The sequence below is a fragment of the Nyctibius grandis genome, chromosome Z (assembly GCF_013368605.1).
Source record: "Nyctibius grandis isolate bNycGra1 chromosome Z, bNycGra1.pri, whole genome shotgun sequence".
In the NCBI taxonomy this organism is placed as follows: Eukaryota; Metazoa; Chordata; class Aves; order Nyctibiiformes; family Nyctibiidae; genus Nyctibius; species Nyctibius grandis.
In genome coordinates, this window is record NC_090695.1 from 30031167 (window position 1) to 30046448 (window position 15282).

General features: G+C 36.3%; 1 protein-coding gene across 7 annotated transcripts in view; it reads right to left on the minus strand.

Annotated features, from left to right (window-relative positions):
• Nucleotides 1-15282, minus strand: part of SMARCA2 (SWI/SNF related, matrix associated, actin dependent regulator of chromatin, subfamily a, member 2) — a 131075-nt gene that overhangs the window by 49138 nt on the left and 66655 nt on the right. For all 7 annotated transcript variants that reach the window (XM_068422290.1, XM_068422285.1, XM_068422286.1 and 4 more), the window contains 9 exons: nt 13652-13718; nt 12982-13092; nt 11215-11457; nt 10806-10919; nt 8588-8695; nt 6063-6149; nt 5087-5133; nt 3497-3663; nt 859-1022 (listed from right to left, as the gene is read on the minus strand). In XM_068422290.1, the coding sequence (XP_068278391.1) occupies nt 859-1022; nt 3497-3663; nt 5087-5133; nt 6063-6149; nt 8588-8695; nt 10806-10919; nt 11215-11457; nt 12982-13092; nt 13652-13718 (1108 nt within the window). The remainder of the gene's footprint in view (nt 1-858; nt 1023-3496; nt 3664-5086; nt 5134-6062; nt 6150-8587; nt 8696-10805; nt 10920-11214; nt 11458-12981; nt 13093-13651; nt 13719-15282) is intronic.

A 15282-nucleotide genomic window follows, 5' to 3' on the forward strand; every position in this document is an offset into this window, starting at 1 on the left:
ATGTAGAGAAAAAAAAGGAAAACAGGCAATGAAGTGCTTTCTGAGCCGCTTTTAAAACCTCTAAATATAATTGCTCCAAATTTCTTAAGCGTTGCTTTAAATTGGTCACCATGGCATCTATGGGAGTGCTGCCTTGAAAGTTCTATGTAAAACTCCTTTTAGTCTCACTTCCCTTACTTTGACATGTGGCCATTAACTATGATGTGATTTGCATATATTTGCACAATACCTGAAAACACACACATAGCTATGTACTTCCAGAGATACCTAACTTATGTTGTTTTTTTTTTTAAAAAAAGGCACTAAGTGACAACGACAGACCTCAGTTACCTGCTCTGACTTTTTTAAATAAGCCAAAGTGGCTTGATACCCTCTTTTCCCGGTGACCTGTACTCACTACTACCCACCCACACTAACAGCGTAAATTCAGTGTCTCAGGCCAAGACTGCTGCACTCATACGGCCCTTAATTTCCTGAGACAGGCAGTGGTCTGCACAGCCTGTACTAAAATACTGCAACTTACTTACCAAAGACTCAAAATGGGGAGTTACTTATTAATATCCTAAGGGTTAAAGAATGAGTACCGTTATACAAATGAAGCAGGTCTACAAGGCCCCTAGCTCTGAGGATTCCCTGAGACTCAGATAAAACATATACACAGAATTACTTCACTGATTCAAACCAAAACATTTCCTGATTGTAGCAGTTTGCCTCACTAATTCCTCTGAAAGCAGTATTTTATGACTTACCCGGATCTATTCCTTTCACCGTAGGCTATATCCTTAATTTAAAGAAGCAACCCAAAAATTCATTATTAATTCTTTGCACATTTCATGAAGATAAGTAAATAAAAATAACCTGATGAGGATTCCAGTCACTATCAAAGATTATAACAGTGTCAGCAGCTTGGAGATTTAAGCCTAGCCCTCCAGCTCTTGTACTCAGCAAGAAGATAAAGTATTGTGACCCAGGTTCATTGAACTTCTTCAACAGAGCAGCTCGATCCTCTGATTTTGTTGTGCCTGAAAAGAAATTTAAAAAAATACCCTATAACAAAGATTGTGAACTGAAAAAATGTAAGCACAATGTCAGTTGCTAAAGGTACATGTGGAAGGGAAATTTTAGCTCACTTGCTCTTTGCCATCTCTGCTACACGTTCCATAATACAGAATTAACACTGGCCACGAATGTTTTGGTCAACTGCCTATAACATCTAAGAGGCAGACTTCTAAATACCTTTTTAAAATATTTTTTTTGACATTTCAAAAGTGCACTTTAAAATGTTGGCTAACATTGTTATGCCTTTCTATGACTCACATAAATTTCAACTGAAGTTACTATACACAAATAGAAGAGAGCTCCTCAACAGTACAGGGGGAGGAAATAAGATGGAAAAGCTCCTGGGCTGAGATAAAGACAGTTTAATAGAAGCAAAAGCTGTGCATGCAAGCAAAGCAAAAAGAGGAATTTATTTACTACTTCCCATCAGCAGGCAGATGTCCAGCCACTTACTGGAAAGCAGAGTCTCAGCACCCGTAATGGTTACTTCGGAAGACAAACTCTGTAATGAGGAATGTCCCTGAATACTCTTCCTTTCCCTCAGCTTTTATTGCTGAGCATGTCCCTTTGGTCAGTTTGGCTCAGCTGTCCCAGCCGGGTCCCAGCTCACCCTCAGCCTATAGGCCTTGCGGGTGGAGGGGTGGTTTTGAGAGAAAGCCTTGACACTGCGCAAGCACTGCTCAGCAATAGCCAAAACACTGGAGTGTTATCACTGGTGTGTTATCAACCCTGCCTAGCCACAAATGCAAAGCATAGCACTATACGGGCTGCTAGAAGGAAAGTTAACTTTATCCCAGCCAGAGCCATCACAATCACACAGACAAACTGCTGGCCCACAGAAACCCATTCCCTTAGGAAGCACATGACTTGGATAGAAAACACTCTACGTGAGAAGACAGATGGATAGAATCTACAGATATATTACATTCCAGCATGGAAGGTATCTGTCATGACAGAACTGGAATAGAAGAAAAAAGGGTTAATCTCACTAATTTTATCAATTACCTGCAAAACCTTAAAGAAAACAAGGAGCTATATTTACCATACTGCATGTTGCGATAGACATTCTAGCATGAAAAAGAATTAATTTAAAAATACATGCTGTAAAGTAATCTAAAACATTTTAAACGTACTATAATTCATCTTTCTTGAATGGAAGCATTAAAACACTTGCAGGCCAGAGGTGCAAGGAGGGTTTTGTTAGCATGGTACTATGTTCTTCAGCCAGTTCTGACACAGGCATCCTGTGGCACAGTGAGACAGCTCATTTGTGTCTCAGTTTCATTACCCCATTTTACATTTGTTGATAATAGCATTTCAAGTTTACGTTCATTAATATTTGTAAAGGACGAAAATACTTTTTAGCATTTCTTTTGCTTCCAAATAAAGCATGAAGCAAACAGTCAACTTAAAATGCTGTAAAAGAATATTCAAAAGGACCTTCAACTCTCACTTTATTCATGCTATTCTTTAAATTTTTCTTAAATCGTTGCTTTTCTATTAAAAATGTATTCTGATAAATGCTGCTGACCCTATGGAATACTATAATGTGAGAGAGAAATACATTAAGTAAACATCAATATTTAAGAAGGCTAGTATGAGGCAGAGATCACCAACATGGAAGAAGGCCAAAATGGAAACGTCTTTCAAACAGGTTTAAGCCTCAGAAGCGATATGCTATTTTTAGTTATTTTCCTTTTAATATTACTCCACCATGTTTCTAAACCACCTTTTCATTCAAATGTAATAAAACATATCTACACATAAGTAATTGAGGCTACTGACCTCCCTGTGAAATCCAGGAAGAAAACTACAGATACTACTTTACTTGTCACTGAAATTCAGCTATCCTGTGGAGAGCCACAGTCAAACTTTAAACAGGTACAAATTAATTAACTCCACTGGCATATAGGCAAAACACTGGCATTATAATCTCTCATCATGAGAATACTTTCAGGCAACTTAGTGACACCTGACTGGGACCCTGGATTTTAAACCTTGTTTGAAAAAGAGACCAGCCCCTACACGTCAAATCTCTACATTATCTGCATTCCTGAGCATTTGTAAAAACAATCCCTTGACCAAATGGTTTGCAGGTTAAACACAGGAAATAAATCAATCAAAGAGCCAGGGAGAATCACTTAAGATCAACTCTACTGAGAGAGGCAAAAGTACATCTAGCTCAGTAAAAACAGGGAAAATTCTAGTAAGCTACAGCTCTTAACGGTCTACTGCCGTAACTTCATGATACAGCAGACTCTTCCTTCATGGATTTGTCAAATCCTTTTTTGAACCTGTTTACACTTTTGTATAGTCACATCACAGCACTGGTGTGCTAGGAAGACACTAGGAAGAGAACCTAGGTCTCCCATGCCCAAACTAATAAAGCATGCTACCTCCTAAATTATTATTTATCCTTTTTTTTCATTTAGCTTACCATCAAGACGCAGATAAAGGAAATTCCGAAAGGCAAAGTAGTCCTCCATAATGGTCATGAGTGACGTCATTTGACAGAAAAGAAGCACACGATGGTTAGTAGCGCGTAACTTTGGTAGAATACGATCGAGTAGCTCAAACTTCCCGGAGGCCCGATAAAGTTCAGCTCTGTTGAAGAGAAAAAGCACAGTAAATACCAGAATGAGCCCACATTTAGAAAAGTTTTTAGTCATTATCATGTCAGAGTATAACAGAGACATTAATTTAAGATAAAGAAGGCTAACAGCACTTTTCTCTCTTTAAAATTGTTTATGTTCATTAAAATACAAAAATAAACACCCATGTGAATTCACGTTTGGAAAAGATTTTTCTTCAATTACAAAAATTGTGCGGACTTTCAACCACACAGAATAACTTCCTTTATGAAACTCAAGTCTGTTTCATTATTTATCAAAACGAACATTATTTCTCAGTTAGACAGGCATTATAACAGTTAAGACATTCATCTGCTAGTTTTGTTTACAACTGGCATTTACTGCAGCTTAAGCTGTATTCATCAGGCACGTGTTCAAAACAATTACCTTCCCACTCAACTACTATGCACATGAAAGTGAAATATTCCAAACTGAACTAATATACAGAGATAATAGGAGGAGTCTGAGAGAGGATATACTCTTTAGCCATATAACCTTAGTAGTCCTGAACAATGTTTAGGTTGCTTTGATTAGCTGCTCTTCTGTCTTCTATGCTAGGAATTGCAAAACAGACTTTTATCACTGAAATTCAATTGTAACTGAGAAAATTAATGGAAGTAAACAGGTTGTCTAAATCAGCATCACAGTGACACACTTTACAAAAATAAATTTCACATAACTATTTTCTAACCTTGAGTCTGTACTCTCAAAATATGATTTATCATTAGCAACGACATATTTATCTCCACAAGATACACGGCCTTCTGATACACATACATACATAATCAGCAAAAGACTAAACTGTTTAGGAGACAAGTAGTCTGTTATACTAGTTAAGGAGACAAACAGTCTGGTATACTAGTTAAGGAAAAAAAAAAAAAAGTCATTAACACCTGAACAGGAAGGGGGTCAGGTAGAAGACACACATCCTTCCTTTAGAAAGCATCCATTTCTAGACAGTTGCACAAAGAAGTGCCAAGAACAAAATTTATATCTATTTCATTTCAAATAATGGAAAAAATGCTACTCTCATTTGGAATAATGATGGCAAAGAGGGAAAAGCAGAAGGCAAAAGTAACAAGAAAGAGAAGAAAATCCCAACTGCTATCTCTGAAGAGTCATTCCAATGAATTTCAGATGGTATATAAGCTATTTCAAAATAAGGTGAAAGTAAGACACCAGTTTACATTCTTCTCTGCCTGTCCTCGATAGAAAGTCATAAAAAGCTCACATAACACTTCTAGTACTGCTATCTTTTGTGCTAGGTATGTGCCCTGTGCCTCCTCTGCCTTTCTATAAATTGCTCAAGTTTGTTACTATGTACCTTCTAGAAAAAGAATGTGATACATTAGTTCCAATACAACATTATGATCAGGAGGAAAAACTGAAAGAGTTACCCATTGATGACGCCATTTGAGTAGCCTAAATGTTCAGCGAAGGACTCCTGCAGAGTTATAAGCAATAAACATATTATTACAAACTACACAGTAACCCAAAATTATGCATTCTTATATCAATTAAATTAAACATACGAGCATTGGGGTTTGAGTTCCATTATGTTCATACTCTTAGAATTCACCTTGTAGCAACAGTGCTCTGCTTAATGTTTTCTTGTCCTACTATTATTCGAAATTCATGGTTTGCAGAAGTAACTTCTGTCAGCATACATTTTACCAGATCACAAATACACTAGAACCTAATTAATTTATACTAATTACTGGAAGATCCATTTGCAAACTACTCCATTTAATTAATTAGCATGCAAGAGAACAAAGAGTGAAAACTACAATCATAATACATCACAGTAGGTACTTAATTATTCATTCATAAATGTAGCTACATTCCAAATATTTATGACACTTTCTATCTTTCCAGATATATGATTATATTTATGTACTTTGGATCCTATTGAGAGATGCTATATAGATAGTACATTTTTGCTGAAAAAACAAGGTGGATAGAATAGGACAATTTTGGTTGATATTGTGAAAGATTAGCAGCCTGCTAGTTACAAAGATCCTACACACGGCATTTTCAACTAGTATCTCTACATGATAAATTAGGTCTGAGTAGAGATTAAGTTGCTCTGCAACATCTTACATTGAAAAAACCCTTCACTTTTTAAACAGTGTCTCTACAAGATTAAATGCTTTAAAACTAGACTTCAGATTACCAACAAAAAACTGGCAATTAGTCCATTTGTTTCTAAAAATAAGGGACCGTAATGATTGTGTTTTTCAGATGTGTCTTTTTCAGCACAAATGACATGGACAGAGATGTCCTCTCTCATACACATAAGCTTCAACAGCAGTTTTCTATTATGTTAGCCATCTGAATAAAAACAACTCTCAAAATCAAACCTATCAGTCTTACCTCAATGTGCTGAAACATGTATGGGTGATTGCATATCTTTCTCAATTGCATGATAGTGTTCATAAGAGTTTTTGCCCCACCTTTTCCCTATGGGTACAAACAATGCAAATCAAATGATTAATCTAATTTCTCATCTTATTAATGAAGCTTTTGAAAGATATTTTTAAATGCAGGCATAAAAATACTTCTACCCCAAACCTGAACACTGCATCACTAATAAAAACCAAACCAAAACAAAAAAAAACCAAAACAACAAAAAAACAGAAGCTACTGTGCAGTTGTCTTGCTGTATAAATTCATCTATCATAAGGATGCTCCACAACAAAAGAGCAAGACATGGAAGTAATCCATGAAGTGCATAACGGATCTACCTGCAGTATTCACAGTGAGAAGCAGAGCATCTACTGTTCTGTATACTGCTTATTTATACTGTTTATTATGAAACCATACAAATCCCATTGGCTCTGAACCTTCTAACAGGAAATGATTCTAGCCGGATGCTTTTCAATTCTACAGTATCTTCTCCTGTCTGTCTGGATATACAGGTTTCTCTTTCCAGGCCAAGTAAAACACAGGGCCACAGGCAGCTAAAAAGCCAGAGACAACCAAATCTCATAAGTCATCTTAATATTTAACAAAAGTAAATTCTCAAAACCTACTCTACAGTGACTCTTTTTTAGAACCAGGACAGACTTCAGACAATAGTCAGTTGTGCTAGACTAAACTGTATGATTAAAAACTAATTGCAACTGGTGGATACAAGTTTGAGAACATCATATCATATTAACATCGCCAAACACTTGTCGCTTTCAGATGCCACTTCTCTTTGTTGTAATTTTACAAAAATGTAATCAGAGTGGCCGCAATATTACAAGCTTACTCTATGACTAATCCAGATTTATTTTTAAAATCTCAGCCAAAAAAATGTAGCCATTTCCAATAGTAAAACTAGGGAAAAGTACACTATGTGATCATATTATATACTAGTGATAGTCTACTCTTTCCTGGAAAGTACAGTGAAATAGTAACTTCCATCTAGAGCAGAGATTTTACATTTGAAGGGGGTACTCCACACATCTAAAATTTTTGTTCTTTTCAAAATCCTCTCAAATTTGCTCCAAAATGCAGTTAATATTTGTTCTAAGAGTCATTTCCTAGAGCTTTTCAGCTTAATGAATTCTCACTAGTCTGAGCTGGTTCCAGGCCAGAGCTGCAGAAAGACAGGATTTTTTCCTAACACAGTAGTTGTTTGATCACTGAAGCCAAGTGTTCGTAACAACCACCTCCCTTTGCTAGCAACAGGTAGCATGGATAAGAGAGCCTGATGATGCAGTTAAAGAAAAAAATATATTGAGGTGGCAAGAAAGGAAAAATTTTAAACCTTTGGGGAGAGTGAAAAAAGAGGTAAGTGTTCAGAAGACAGCAAAAGCAATCTGAATTGGTTAAGCAAAAAGCTGGTTGGAGAAGCAAGTAGGGGAAAATCAACAAAACATTCTGAGCTGGTGAAAGAGAGGGAAGAGACTAGAAACACGAGGAAGAAGACTGTGATACAAAATGGAATTTGTAGGACAAAAGTAAAGACATCAAACCACAAAATTACACTAAAAATACAACACAGGAACAAAAATTAATGTTTACAAAGTGCTCAAACTATGAAGATGAGTATCAATATCCAATAATAAGAACCAGATTTGTCTGGAGTTTGAATAAGCACCAGTAAAGAAAACAATTTGACTGCACAAAATAAGGAGGGTAAAATAAGATACTGAATAAAAAAAGTCACCCATTGTACCAATGCAATCTGCAAAGGGATGGTGGAAAGACAGTATGTGATTGCATTGCATCAGTAATATACACATAACAGGGTGCAAACACAAAGTGTTAACACATCAGCTGTTCTGCAGTGCCTATTCAATGTACTTCACATTTATTATAATGTGAAAAGCGTATATACAAAGAAGCTGATGAATTGCAACTTGTTTGCTCTATATTAACTGGATCAAGTCCCATGACGGTACAATCAAGGTTTACTAATATGTAGTCTAAATCTGACTATATGACTTCGAATCCTACTGTTCTCTTAAAGAACTTCGTCATTAACAGATCTTGTAAGTGTGAACGCAAGCATACAGTCCTAGCTGGCCAAAACAAGACCTATACTTAACTAACAGATTTCAAAGACGAGATAAATAACCTTCTGTAGCCAGCGCTGCCACAATCACAATTATTCGGGTACGTTATTGGATTAAACTTGGCCAAGGGAAATGCTGTGTTTTTTCAAACACTGCCTGTTTGCAGAAAGACATTGTAACTACAGTGACTAGAAGTACTATCTTGTCCTTGTGAATAGAGAGCACAAGCTGCAGTCTTGTAAAGCAAAAGCATGCCTGATAGATTTATTCTCCCATGACAGATACTTGCAGTAAGAGCCTACATACTGATTTTATAAAACAGAAATTAAACGTATTGTTAACACGTTTAATCATAATACACGTTTCCTATGTGTTTTAGTCTTTCTTTTGTACCTTCTTGTCTTTTTCAGAACCATCTGTGAGAAGAATTCCCTTGGCTTGCATGTGACGGTACAGGATCTTCTGAAGAGCTGACATATCACATTTGATCACATATTCCACCTAGTGTAAAAAAAAAAAAAAACAATCATAAACACACTGATACAATAATGTTAGTAGGATCTAACTGCAGGTTCTTGTCATCCTAAAACACAAACCAAAAAACTACTAATCTTCTGTCTGTACCCTAACACCACATAGGATTTCAATGAGCAGCAATCCAACTGCAAGCACAACGAGTATCTCAAAAGATTATCTGTGAGAGTCACAACTGCTATGAGACAGTTGGATCCTAAGAATGTGAGTGCACAATTGCCAAAAACTTTTCCCATTCTGTAATTCTACCAATTTAAAAAAACAATTAAAAAATAATTTTATTTTATGTTTAACATGTATTTTTAAAAAAAAGGCATTTTATGTTTAATGTTCTGTGGACGTTTATTAATGTCTGTAAAGCATTACAAAAATATTGAGCAAAGCATTATAAAAATATCATCATTGTATACCTAGCAAAAAAGCATCCCTCATAGTGTCTAATTAGCATTATGCTTACCTAGGTTGGCATAGAAATATGCTGTTTTCTCAACATCAACTAAAAATACAGGGAATTAATCAAGTACTCTATGATGCTCACATTCAGTTTGACTTCTTGTTAAGCTTTGTAAGACTGTATTTATTAAAGCAGTTTTTGACTGCACACTATCTTTAAATCCAGTAATACAAAAACTTCATACCCCAAATTAACCGTTTTTTTTTTCTATTACCCAATTTCCAGATTACAGTCACTACATTTTTAATAAGTTATGTAAAATAAAAAGTCACATAATACAGCCACAATAGTGGCTATAAATCTTTCAAGTGATGACTAAAAGAAAAAGCCTAGCCTTCTTAATGTTTAATAAATAAATGGAATAAAAATTGTCAGGTTATTTTCTTCTCAGAAAGACAGAAGGATGAACTCATTAAAGAGAAGTGAGTATTTCTTCAATGGCTTCTTTATGAAAATTTGTGAGATCAAATGAAACTGATTAACAGGCTTTGGTCAACAAGTTCAGTCCTCATGGTTGGACTAATTGCTGTTTTCGTAAACAAGATAATGGAATCAAAATGAAACATGGTCCTCTGAGTACCTGAATGTATGCAACTTCTAAACCCAATGCCTATTAACGGATTTATCAAATACAGCAGCTCTGACTGGCAGAAATTTGAATAGAAATAAAGATTTCAGTAATATTTTTAAATGTAAGTATGCTTCATTCTCAAATAAATGCTTCTGAGGATACCAAGAATCTGACATTTGAAGGAACAGAAAGCCACAACAGCAATAGTGCCGACTATAAACATGAGAAAGAAATTTTTAAGAAGTTTTTCCTTTGAGTACTGTCACTAAGTATCTGTACAGAGCTCTATTCAGCCAGTGTTAGTCAGCTCACAACACAATTTACAAAAATTTCATTTTGCTATAGTTTTAACCCAGTTGACCTTAGCACCAAATCTTCCCTAGCACACCTTCAAATTTACTTTTTTATTTAGTTGCTGTTGTTATTCTGGGAAGAGTGAATGGGAAAAGTGATGCAAGATTCCAGAGGAGGACAGGGTAGGGCAAAATGAATTGCCCAGAGATAAAAACAATGATCTTGCAAATCAGAAAATAATTTTATGTTCTGAATTTAAAAGACACTAGTTAAAAAAACTTGTGCAATTTCAACAAGACACTTCACACAACTGCTGGTGTATTAACACAGGACCAGATTACGCCTGCTTTATAAGGTCCAGTAGCCCTTTACAAATTTCAGTAAACTAGATAAGGGAGCAAAGGTTCTACCCAGTGCAGGGAGGATGGGACAGGACAAAATCTAATTCTCAGCGTATGACTGACTCACTTGCAACTTTTGAACTTGCAGCTACTATTGATGTAAGTTGCATGTCTTATATGGATGACTACAAACAGAATTAAAGCTCTAAGACTGGTGAAGAACCCTAAGAATGCAAAAACTTCAGGTATTCAGGCTTCCTCAGTGGCCAGCTTTCTTTGCAGAGTTATAAACAAACAAACCACAGCAATAACAGAGGCTAATGAAGTCCTCTTCTTGAAAATAAAACTGAAAAAGGAACATTGCATAAAGCTTAAAAAAAGTATCAAACCCCTTTCACAACTCCTCTCATTGCAAACCTTTTCTGGCAGTTGAGACTCAACCTCTTTCTTCAATCTTCTCAGCAAAAAGGGTCGGAGCACTTTATGGAGACGACGGATGATGAGAATAGTTTCTTCCTCATTTAAGTCCACCTACAGAAGTTTATAAAAGTCACTACACAGCAACTCAGTATATTAGGTAATGTTTGCTCTCACATGAAAGGTTAAGTATGTGCAATAATTACTTGCATGCTACAACCAAACTGATGCTGAGTCAAAAAAGACACTGATATTAAAATTTTCTGACATTATAAAAAAGGTGGCTTTTAGTTACATTAATTCCCCAAGTATCAGGGAGATTTCAAACACTAATCCTTCTGTATAAGCTCCTTTCTGTTTTCATCAAAGTGGTTTGTTTCTGATGTTAAAAAAAAAACTGCCGCAGTACCCTTTCTCCTGTCATGGCAAATGGAGCGTTGAACCACTGTTCAAAGGTGCTACAGCTCTTGAAAATGGTTGGGAGGAGGAAATTGAGAAGAGCCCAAAGTTCAGGCAATTTGTTCTGCAATGGAGTCCCAGTCAGCAGTATTCGCCTGGGGGCCACATAGTGAGTATTCAAGACCTGAGTCAGCTTGCAGTGATGGTTCTTCATCCGATGGCCTTCGTCTACTATCATGTATTTCCATCGAATCTACAAGAAAAAGAAGAAAAGCTGGCAAGGCTAGAGCAGGTCAGACTTAGTCAAATTCCTCTTAACAGGTGTAGAACAAAAATATTTTAAGCCTGAGACATCAGTCATTCTTATTTACAAGAAAAGCCAAATCAAACATTATCAAAGTACCAGTGACCTTGCAAGCAGCAAAAATAGAAACAAACACTAGGTATGCTGAATCCGATGCTGAACTCTGACTTGAATTGCAACGGCAAACAGCAGATTCCTCCCATTTCTGGGAAAGAGATTAGGGTGACTCGTTCTTCAAGGCCAGAATATGGTTCACAGGGGAAGAAAGAGACCACACAAACTCCAAATAAACCTGTCTGCAACAAGAACCTTGACAGGAGACAAAAGCATTTTTAGACAAAATAACTATGCTCACAAACAACAGCAACCCTGAACTTTGTTTCAGCTAATATGTTTTCACTCAAGAAGGAAGCAGCATAATTACAATTATCTGAGTTACCGCATCTTCACAAAAAGTTTCTATTTCTTAATGTGAAAGATTAAATGTAGTCACAGCAGATGTTGAAAGTAAGTTGCTGAAACTCTCTGTTACCACCTGTACTACAATATGGGCAGTCAACATATGTGCCACACTGACCATTTGACTAGGAAGGTCTCGGTTTGTACTTTCATAGGTGCTAACTGATTCCATTTGCCAGGACAGGTTGAATGGCATAGTGCTGTCCTTCCTATCTTTTAGCAAGGGTGGGCAAAAACCAGAGGGGAAGGAAAACTCTGCAGTCTCAAACTGTTCCGAAGTGTTCACAATTATGCTAAGAAAAGGCACTGCCTTTGTATCAGACAGGAAAAATGAACAATCTAAATACACAGTATGTAACAGAATGAAATAAAGTGAAAATGAACAACAAAGGGACACTAGGACCATATGGTTTCTCCATATGGCAAAATACCTCCCTAGTCTGCTGTCTGTGTACATGAAAAAATCTTATAGTACAGGAGCTTTCAAATTAATTCATTACATTTGAGGCACACCTGTTGACAGTTAGTGAGCCTTTAAGAACTGGGCCATGTGTAGTAAAGAGTCTGGATACCAAATTCATAATACAGGTAACTATTTAGTCATTTGGCAAAAGTGACCACATAGCTGGAAAGGCTCTAATAACGGTGAGCTTCAAGTCAGAAACAATGGAAAAAATTAAAGTCCAGACTGCAGATTAGGTTAAATGCCATTAAGTAAAGGGGAGAAAAGTCATGTTTTTCCAAGGACAGGCAGGTATACAGTACTGAGAGAACTGCACAAAGGAATTAGTCTCCTGGCCACATTCAGGAAAATCCTCGTGTTTACAGGGAGAAGAACTGTGATTGAGAAGTTCAATCATAAACAGAGGAATAGAAAAGCAAATAAAATGTTTAACTTTTATTGAAGGACAGAACAGCAACTCAGGATTACCCTATTAAAAAAGTGTTTTGTGTTATGCACCATTTGAAGGTGTCTTAAAGGTCTTGCTGTTAAGAGATGACAGTCATTATTACCTTAGCAAGGATGTGTTTGTCCTTTATTATGTACTCGTAAGTAGTTAAAAGAACATTAAATTTTCCACTTCGAAGCTGAGGAACGAGTGAGCGGCGCATTGCAGGTGTACCCTAAAACAGAGAGAGAAGTGAGTACCTACTCTTCCTTCTGATGAAGAAAATACATCAGTTTTGTGAATTAGCAGACACACAGCAACCACATGAACTTGTAATCCTACAGTACTGCAAATAATGTATTAATACATTCCAGACTTCTTCAGAGCACTTTCTCTAAATGGTTGCTGGACTGTAAAGCTCTGTTTATGGGGCACTGGCAACATGTAGCTATCCATCTAGTCTCCTTACAAATTGCTTGGTCGTACCACTGCTACAGTAGCCAAACAGCAAAGTATTCAGCTATGTATAAAATGTGAAGTAGTTATCATTTGTATTACTCTCATCAGAAGCCTTGCAATGTGATAATTAAAAATTTTATTCTGCATTTCACTATGTGAAAGTAATTACAGTTTATTACAGTCATCTTAGTATGCTTAACTCTCACTGCTTAGTACCTAATATATATGACAAAAATTCACGAGCAAACAGTTTAGAAATGCATGCAGAAGCAGAGGAAAAACTGGCTCTATTCTCATTTCTTCAACTCTATAATCATATAAAAATAAAATCAAACCTTGTAAGATATCTTCACCACAGAAGGAGCCCATTTGTCAAATTCATATGTCCAATTGGATAAAGTCCTGCCATAGAAATAATAAAGAAAAAGTAATAAAGTTCATCATTTGCAGGTCAAACTTTATAAATATTTCCAAGTGGTTGCCAACTTTTCAACACATTTCATGTAATCAACACCCATAATTAACAGTGTATTTTTAAAAATGCACTTTATATACTGTAATAAAATACAAGCATCTCTGAGAGGGGAGTAAATAGAAAAAAGTGTGAAACCCTCTTTCATCTCACATTCAGGGGCCTCTTTGAAACCAATTCAGAGAAGCGTTTTATGCGCATCATAGCGTTTTGGAGCATATTAAGGTTAAGAAAGATAACCCTGAAAAAAATAAGATTTTTAAGTTCTTTTATACTACTTATCATCCAAAAAATGACATTACAACTTTTCAAATACAGCCTTATGAAGCTGATAATAGAATTCATCTGTGTTCTACTCAAGTAGTGGCCACCCAGTGCCACTATGCAGGTCTGGTTTTGCACTGTGTTTCTGCTGTTTGATCACAACAAATAGGTTTTTATGGCTAAGCTAATTTCTATCACAATACAGCAGAAAAAACAAGCTTGAGGTTTTCTGGTTGCTTGCTTTTTTTTTTTTTCCCTTTACTGGACCTGTGATGGCAGCAGTACTAGCTATGAAGAAAAGGCAGGGAAAGGCGGCTTTTGAAATGCACAAGAGAAAGAAATTTCAGCTCCTCTCTTTTAAAAACATAAGTAAAATCATTACAGAGTACTTAAATCTTATTTTACTGTGCCCATGTGAAATCTGACATTAATAACACTCTCCCTTTATTTCTAACTTTGCTTTACTTTACACATCTTCTCCCAGCCATTTCTTTTCACAACAGAGCTCACTATTTGTATTCAATTATGCGCAGCCGTGTATTTATGTTAGTCAATCAGTTACTACTGCAGCACAGCCAGAAGACAAGATACTTCAAAAGAAATCAAAAGAGATGGCCACAAATAAAACTCACCCCAATCCTAGAACACATCTGCATGCTCAGCACAGCTGGTGGACAAATTATCTAACGAAAAAGCCAGGGAACTTTTGCACATCAACCAAGTCACTTACACACAAAAATAAGCAAACAACCCCTCAATATCCTACATCAGTTTTACAATGACTGGCAGTTTTTATTTAAAACACAGCAATTCAAATGACTAAAACCCACACCTCACCTTTGGAGAAAGGAATATACATTAAAAGAAATGTATAAAACAAGCAGCATCTTGGAAAGCTAAGGAAAAGCAAAAGGGGGCAGCACAATAAAAAATAATAATCTGGACACCTGACCAAAGTGTGAATATCACTCATCAGGACCACATCCAGGGCTAGTTATACAGTACTTACAAGATCATCCAACCTCATTAAAGCATGATTACTTGGTATCAGATGGGGCACCAGCTGATTAAAGAATTAAGCAACAGATTTTTAATATCACAGTTAAAAGTTGAATGGGGAGCTGCAGGCATGTAATATGAATGAAATACCATCCCCTTCTTGTGGCTTAGGAGTGAATTACAGTAAATTCACTACTCAGTTTGCCAAGAGTGGGCCGTGAAACTAATGGA